The sequence below is a fragment of the Dipodomys ordii genome, unplaced genomic scaffold (assembly GCF_000151885.1).
Source record: "Dipodomys ordii isolate 6190 unplaced genomic scaffold, Dord_2.0 Scaffold138, whole genome shotgun sequence".
NCBI lineage: Eukaryota > Metazoa > Chordata > Mammalia > Rodentia > Heteromyidae > Dipodomys > Dipodomys ordii.
In genome coordinates this window covers 1,339,553-1,347,840 of record NW_012267354.1, presented here as the reverse complement: position 1 = coordinate 1,347,840, position 8,288 = coordinate 1,339,553, and the positions used below count along the sequence as shown (strand labels likewise).

The window sequence follows — 8,288 nt, the reverse complement described above, 5'->3', positions numbered from 1 at the left end:
TCACACTGTTCACTGGTTTATTGAGAGTTGGGAGGAGAGTCTTCTCCAAGAGACAGCACAGTGTGAAAGGGACGCCACCTCCCGCCCCATCGGTCCATCTGTCCATCCCAGCAGTCAGAGACACCTTCCTTTGGTAGGATTCTCACCCGCTATCCACTAGAAGCAGCTCCCCAAGTCTGCCCCCTAGTTCTTTACCCTTAGTTCAAGAAAGAGAGAAGAGAGAGAAAGGAAGAGAGGAGGAGGTAAAGAAAGGAAGGTAGGAAGGGATGAAGGAGCAAAGGAACGAAAGGAGGAATGGATTACAAAGAAAAGAGCACTGGTGTTGAGTGAGGGTAATCGTGAGAATAGACAGAGGGTAGAACGTGAGCACAGAAGAGGGAGAGGGGAAGTTTGATCAGAACCTGCCCATGACGAAGGAAAGTGGATGAGGATAAGGAGGGTGAATGGATGATAAGGAGAGGGAATGAAAACAGAAGAGTGGATGGATAGCCCCAGCAAACATGACTTGGGAGAAAGTGCCTAAAAATGTGCAAGTAGGGTGCATATGGCTCTGTTGGAAAATACAATAACCTTAAGGTACAAAGGGATAAAGAGGGCACTGAGGACACATGGGGAACGGATGCAGAGAGACACATGAATGTGTGCAAGTAGGGAAGATACAGCTCAACACACACTTACCCAAATCACACACACTTACCCAAACACACAGGGACACCTGACCACGAGAGCATGTGTGCTATGGTGCACACAGGGAGCACACTGGAACAGCACGGGGTGCAAGAACACAGCAGCCATGAGCAAGAAAGGAGAGGAGGGGTGTGTGCTGGAAAGTTCTGGGTGTGAGTACACACAGAGCAGAGACGAGGAGCGGGCGAGCCTTGGTGAGAAGGCTGGGCCTTCAGAAGCAGCAAAATTGAAGAGGAGGAAAACATGGGGATGTGTGGCAGGGCAAGCAGGCTGGAAGATTAGGACCATGATGGCGAGAGACATGGAGAGGCCCCTGCTGGGGTGGAAAGAGCACTTGTGGGGAGACCCCTGCTGACGGGAGCCCAGCACAAAGGCAGTGGGGAGCTTAGGGGTTGCCCTGGTAACGAGACAGAGGTGTATTGTGGGAGAGGAAGATGCAGTCAGGCTGCTGAGGAGTTATGAGTAGCTTCCAGCAAGGTACAAACTAAATGAGGAATTAGTGACACAGAGTTGTACGAATGAATGAGAGAAAAGGGGGTCAGTTTCCTGGAGTATTGGAGAACCAAATAACCCCAGGACTCACAGAGAGACGAGTATTTACAAGAGATGGGATTGGACAGTGCAGTGCTTCCCAGCTGGGGATGGGGGTCCCCTGCCTCCTTCTAGCTCCCCGCCCCCTCTCCACTCCCTTTCCCTCCCCTACTGGCCCGACACCCCCTCACTTGTAAAGCAAATGGACTCGACTCCCATCACAGCTAAGACGGTCAGGGGGTTCCGAGGGGCCCCTGGGTAGGCCCCCAGAAGGATCTGGGGGAGTCTGGGGGTGGCGCCTGGAGCGGAGCTGCTGCCGAGACTGGAGCTGATGGCGCAGTTCAGAAACACGCTCCTCTTTCTGCAGAGAGAAACACAATTGGGAGGGCAGGAGACAGGGAGGAGGGGAGGGGAAGACACGGCACAGAAACAGGGAGTAGAAGGTAAACGGAAGAGAAGAAATAAAATAGAGAATTGGGCAAAGAACAAGGAAAGGAAAATCCCAGAACATAACAGGGTACCAACAGAAGAAAAGATCGGGGCAATAAAAGAGAATTTTAAAACAAAAGGAGAAAATGGAGAAGGGAAGGAGAGTCAGTACACCCAGTTCCAATAAATCACACAGAGATTTATGTCAACCTAGTTTAAACATCTCTCTCTCTGGCATTGTACTGACCCCTAACAACAGCCTGGGGTATAGTGAACACGGCAGACATCTTCCCGGACACCTTTAGCTTGTGGGCACACTCTACCTCCAGCTGCTTGAGTGTGGATAGCTAATGGCTCACAGTTGCTATCATGGCCAGTAGCCACCCTCTGGCCTCAGCAGGGTGGAATCAATAGCCTCCTCCACCTCAGCCCGCCAACACTCAATTTTAGCTGAGCCAGTCTCTTGCTCAACATTTTCCCCCTTTTCCTATTCTCCACTCACTCCCTTGAAGGTTTTATAAGACCTTTCATAAATCATGAACACCGAAACTTGTATCTGAAGCACAACCCACCCAAAGACAGGTAGGTACCTCCAAGAACCCCCATCATTACCCACAACTTGTCACCACCCACACACCTCGGCAATGATCTTTTCCAGTTCACGATTCTCCTTCTCCAACAGCCGCGACTTCTCTTCCTCATTGTTATTAGTGGATGAGCCTGTTTTCATGGTGTCCTGAGCTTCCGACTGCCATTCTCCTCGGGTGATCAGCCTGCGCATCTGGGGGCAAATATTTGGGCAAAGGATGGCAGATCAGGGTTGTGTCAGTGATCAGCTGATGGAAGACTAGAGTAGGAAGGAATAGGGGGAAAAAAAGGACAAACAGACAAAACAAGAGGAAAAAGTGGAAGTATGTATGGATGGGCAAGGAACAAGAGTCCATGGAAGAAGAGAAGGAGAAGAACCAGAACCTCACCTTGGGCACAAAGAGCACGACCAGAGTAATATAGGAGGAGAATACAATGGCAAGGGAGGCGAAGGCAAAGGCTGCATCCTGCTGGCTAGACAGAATCATGGTGACAGGGGCAGTGATGAGGCACAGGACCTAGAGAGAAGGAAGATATTGGGAGAGACTTGGATCTTCAGGCTCAAGCAGAATATGGGGTTTTATTCATCTAGGTAAAAACCTCTGAGGACAGGGTCCTGGTGGTGAACGTTTCATAGAAATTCAAGATTGTCCTCAACTCTACAGGTTCCAGCTCTAGGTCAACCCTCCTCTCAAGGCAGGAAGTTCTAGAAGCTCTCTGCACACATTTAAGTCAGTCCTTGGGGATGCATGGCAGACAATCTGCATTCAGATCCTATCCCATGAACCACTCACAAGCAATGTAAAACTTTCTGGATTTATTCCTTTCACCTGTAAGTGCAGATGCTAATCTACACTGAGTCTATGGAGGGGCAGGTGGGGAATGACTGATACAATGCAGTACACTTTGTCAACTATGAAGTGTTTTAGAAGTAGATATTCACTTTTTATAACATCCACACAAACGGATCCCAGATCCTAATGCTTGATTCTTCCTAATCTACTCTCTCTAGACAACCTATTAGGTTAACGCCATGTGTCCGGGGATCTTACCGCCACATTGTAGATGGCCATGCCCACAGCCCTGTGGTCATTGATCTTCTCAGTGGACACACTCTTGGTCTCATAAGCAAGAAAGATTCCCAACAGTAGCAGCAGCCCCTTGTAACCATAGAAAATGCCTAGGATGGCAGGAAAGGGTCACCTGGGGACGACAAAGCTTTCCACACTCCCTCCTCAGCCTTCAGCCTTCACTCATGTCTTTCACTCACTGCTGCTTCTTGTAGCTTCACTGTGGAAAGAGAGCTCTCCACTCCAAGCAGCCCTTCGGACCTAGCACGCCCTCCCCTGGGACCTCATGTACTTAGCTGGCCCAGAAGAAAAGCCAAAGTTCACAGTGGAGGATGGTAGTCATCTGAAGCTGTCCGTTAGACAAGAGCCTGTTGAGCAGCTCAAACTGGCCCCGTTTAGGCCCCAGACAATGTCTCATCCCTTCCTCTCAAACCGAAGAGCAGTCATCATTTGTGATTATAGGTAAATGTGAACAAGGCTAAACAGAGTCTAAACTCATGACCTCACAATCCCAATCTTTCTCTAGTTCTCTGGGAGTTGCCAAACAAGCCGGATCACTCATATGGATCTGAGAGCTGTACTTTGGATCCTAAACACTTCACAGTAAAAATTAAAAAAAAAAACTTTCTCAGAGATGATTATTAGTACAATGACACAGAAGGGGACATTGAAATGGCGAGACAAACTCTTTTGCCTCCTCTCTTGAAAAATCTTTTTTCCCTCTAAACCTACTGTCCTAAACAATCCCCCCTACCTTGTTTCTTCCTCTCCCACACACACCCCACGCACCAAGCCATGTATTCATCTTCCTGGAGCTGCAGTGCTCCAGCTGTGGCAGGATAGAGACATCAATGTCTTCCTTTGGTTCCTCCTTGGCAAAAGTCTAAGGCAGAAAAAGGATCACAAGAAAGATACTTGTCCTCCCCTTCCAACCCCCCCAACTTTTCCCAGCTTCTGATCCTCCACCCTGCTGCCTCTCTCCTATGAGACTCTCAATATCAATGCCAAATCCCATCCTGGGCCTGGCAACGTTTTTCCACTTTCCCTGATGCCTGGAAATTCTATACATCCTTCCAAAAGTCCCACCACTGTCTTTCCTCAGATGAATTTGACGGATCTCTTGACATAAGGGCAAAGAGGAGCCACTGACAGGTAGAAATCACTTTTTCCTCCAAAATCACACATAACCCCAGGTATCCTGACAGCCAATGAGCTCTGCTCTGCTTCCTGGTCCCCAGTATCTCAAGTAATACCTCAATGGTCCGGTGCAAGGGGTCCACAATTTGCCAGATGGCAAGAGTAAGGAGGTCCATGCCCACCAGCAGGCCCACTGTGGCATATAGCTTCCAGGGCTCTAAGGTCTGAGTAAATGTTCAGAACAGGCAGGTCAGGGGAAAGTCCTGGAAGCCCCAGGGGTCCGGGAACAAGGGCTGGATTCAAAAGCAGCAGCTCACCTTCCTCCATTCCTTCTTTTCTTCCTTCTTGGTGAAGACTGTGTGGACCCACCAGATCTTGGTAAACATGGAGCCATAGCCCAGACTGAAGCCCAAACCTAGGAGCCAGAGGCGGGCCTGCGAGGGGAGAAAGAACACGGGTAGAACAGGTGGGAGGGGTTTGCAGCCAGGATGGGCAGGCCTGTAGGAGGGAGTGTGGGTGGAGAACAGATGACAGAGCAGGCGGCACACAGCTAGCAGGGGATAAGGTATATAGTAAGGATAGGGCAGGGCTGGGGACAGACTCTCTGCCTTCAGTAATTCCTCTCATTCTTCATCAAGGTGATCTAGCTAATCCTCCAGTGAGGTTAGAGCCTGAACTCCTTCAGGTATGACAGACCTTTTACAACATGATTCTACCTATCTGTCCACACTCACCTCCCAGGCCCTCACCTACCCCAGGCTCCAGTTATACTCAACTACTCACTTTCCCTTCTGTGTCTCTCTAGCCTCAGAGTGTGCCCTCTGACCCTGGAGTAACCTTCCTCTATTTTCCCAACTGACAAAAATCTCACATATCCTTCAGTATGCAAACACCACCTCCTTCCTAAGGGCCACCCAAACACTCAGACTGCCAGCTGTTTCCCTTTCTTGCTCTCCCAGTACTTCGTACAGATCCCTTCTCCTGTGCCTCTCCTACAGCACTGTCGCAACTCATCTGCCTCTTCTACTCCATTGTGATTCCATTGGGAAGAGGTAATTCCTCATGAATCATGTGTGTGTGCATATATGCATGTGTGTGCTTGCGTGCATGAATGTATACTACTGTATGCATGATGCATGATAAGGACAGGAATTGGACAGAAGAAAGTGTATAAATGGACAGAACAGTGTCTCCTATAGCATAACAAAGAACCACTCAAATAGCACTGTTAAAACCAGACTTTCCCCACAGCCCTGGAAACTTCCAGCATCTAGTCACAAAAGGTCCTCATCCCTGTGGGATAGTGGCCGGTCCTCCCAACTCTCTCTGCTGTTGGCTTGATTCTTCCTTCCTTCTTCCAATCCCCAACAAAAACTCCCACGGGAAGCCCACAGCTCTGCTTCTCAAGCCCTGCACCACAGACAAGCCACTACTGTTCAGGAGTTCTTTGTGCAGACCCCCTTCCTTCAGCTTCTCTTTCTTTTCAAGGCATGCCATGGCAACCTTAGAAATGGCAAGTGAGCTGCAAAATGAAAAAGTTCTGGAGGCCGAGAAAAGAAGGACAGAGACACAGAGAGACCAGAGTGTGATGCAGGAAGGCAGGAATCAGGACACCATTCAGAGGAAGATGGGAAGGAAAGGCAGGAAAAACACAAATCACCCTGAGAAGGGTGGGAGAGCCATATCCTACAAGGTATGTATGTGCAGGCAATCTCCTCACCTGGCAGACGAAAGGGAACTGGTTTTCCCTGATGTGGTAACCATCCAGACCCAGGGGGAAGACAGCCGCTAATGCCAGCGAGCAGCCTACAGCAGTCAGGTTGTTCAGGTTGGGCTGGGAATTCTGGATATAACTAGGGCAGAGGCGAAGAAGGTGGGTGAGGGAGACAGAGAATTACCCTTCTTCTCCAGGGAGGCTCAGCTCTCCACATGCCATACAACAGCACGACCCCCCAACTCCGGGGCCACAGGACTTAAAGGAAGACAGGCTTGGAGCAGGCAGCACAGCCGTGAAAAACAGTCAGCTCAGGCATAGAGCTGGAAATGGAGCAGAGAGGGCTTCCCCCAGCACAGGACCCCGCTGGAACATACGCTATTTTAGAGCCCAAGACTTGTACTGCTGTGCTTTTTCCAAACAAATTGGTTTTGGAGAAAGGGTAAGAGATATGCCTAATTTTGCTCTTGTGTTCTCAGTAAGTCAGAATGGAACCCTCTAGGAGACATGGCAGTTTTTATTCTCAAGTCCCTCCAGGAAACCTGATCAATACACCTCAAGAGAGGCAGACAGCGCAGGGATCCATCATGTCAGAAGAGAAACTTACCGGACATGGGAGTTGTAGATGTTAAAGGACAGACAGACAACAGCAAGGACAATGCCCAGGCTGGAGAGAACTGAGACGGAGATAAAGAGTTTCTGTGACAGGAAGCGGAATGTCTTGATGACCAGTGTCTGGTCAGCTGGGGGGGCCCCTCCTGCATGGCACAGGGGAGGAAGAGGAAAAAAAGAGAAAGGCCAGAGGACAGGAGGATGACGATGGGATAGTCACAGGGAGGAAAGGGGTGAGGGACAAGGTTCCAAGCGGACATTCAGTGTCTGGCTGAGGATCTGAGACCCTCACTGCGCTGGATGGGGTTGTGGGAAAGCTCGCCAGCCTGGGGCCCTTGCAAAGCAACCAGAAATGAGATGAGCAGACGGTGGGCGTGCTAAGGATTTCACCTAGCTTGTAGTCTGGTTTTGTGACTGTTCGTTCTTTGTGTTTTGCTGTCATTCTTGCAGCAAAGGAAAATGGGAGAGGAAAGAAAGGGATAGCTGAGAAATAAACCTTCTGAGGTCTCCCATCACCAGACCAAAAGCTGTAAAAAAAAGACACTTGTAGAACCAGGAAGCTAACGGAGCCTCTAATCATTGCTTGTGGTCTTCTTACCTTAAGGAAAACAAACTGACAAATAAAACTAACCTGAACCTTTTCATCTTGGCAGTGTGCTAATTGGCAAGTGGGTTTTACAGAGATTATTAAGGGGAAATTCAAATTTGTCACAGTTCACCCAAAAAAAAATCAATTTGCTAGTTTTAAGAAAAAAAAAACTAATTTAGGCCACAGCATTTATAGCAGCACAGAATACTGCCCTAAATTCAAATTATAAAAAATGAAAATTAGGTGGATCATACCTGTAATCCTAGCTGCTCAGGAGATCTGAGGATGGCAGTTAGAAGCCAATCCAGGCAGAAAAGACTCTCTTACCTCCAATAAACCAACCGGAAAAAAAAAGTTGGAAGTTCTAACAAGTGCCAGCCTTGAGTGAAAAAAGCCAAGCAACAATGCAAGGCCCTGAGTTCAAGCCTCAATACAGGCATAATTTTTGTTTAATTTAGATTAAAAACAAAAACACCTCTAGCCAGGGGGAGTGACTGGGTTTTGTTGCGCAGGGCAGATGGCAGCCGCCTCCAATGATTATCCCACCCATCATCCTCCAGGTACTGAGCTTTCCTTTTTCTATAGACCCTTCCTTTTGCCCACCTTCAATGCTTTTCCCATCACACATCCCTCTAAGTACACACCAAGAAAAATTACTTGCTTTCCCTCTTTAAAAAGCACATAGTGGTAACAGATGACAACGATAGGAGGTTTTGCACTCTCTCCTATAGTCAAGCAACTGTTTTTTCTGTCAGAGGCAGGCAACTCGAGGCTTGAAGTAGCTGGTTCAGATATATCAAGGCACCAGGACATCTGGAAACCCAAATGGAGCTTCCATTTCCCGCCCCCCTGCCCACCCCGACTTTAATCCCCAGTTGCCCCAGCAGTGTACTATTAAAAATAGTACGGCCCACTGCCTAGTCCCTCTCCA

The 8,288-nt window shown here is 48.8% G+C and overlaps 1 protein-coding gene across 2 annotated transcripts in view; it reads right to left on the bottom strand.

Annotated features, from left to right (window-relative positions):
- Window positions 1–8,288, bottom strand: part of Gabbr1 (gamma-aminobutyric acid (GABA) B receptor, 1) — a 31,766-nt gene continuing 23,478 nt past the window's right edge. For both annotated transcript variants that reach the window (XM_013031270.1, XM_013031271.1), the window contains 9 exons: window positions 6,764–6,914; window positions 6,163–6,295; window positions 4,760–4,876; window positions 4,559–4,666; window positions 4,095–4,188; window positions 3,288–3,415; window positions 2,625–2,753; window positions 2,285–2,428; window positions 1–1,579 (listed from right to left, as the gene is read on the bottom strand). In XM_013031270.1, the coding sequence (XP_012886724.1) occupies window positions 1,406–1,579; window positions 2,285–2,428; window positions 2,625–2,753; window positions 3,288–3,415; window positions 4,095–4,188; window positions 4,559–4,666; window positions 4,760–4,876; window positions 6,163–6,295; window positions 6,764–6,914 (1,178 nt within the window). In that variant the 3' untranslated portion in view covers window positions 1–1,405. The remainder of the gene's footprint in view (window positions 1,580–2,284; window positions 2,429–2,624; window positions 2,754–3,287; window positions 3,416–4,094; window positions 4,189–4,558; window positions 4,667–4,759; window positions 4,877–6,162; window positions 6,296–6,763; window positions 6,915–8,288) is intronic.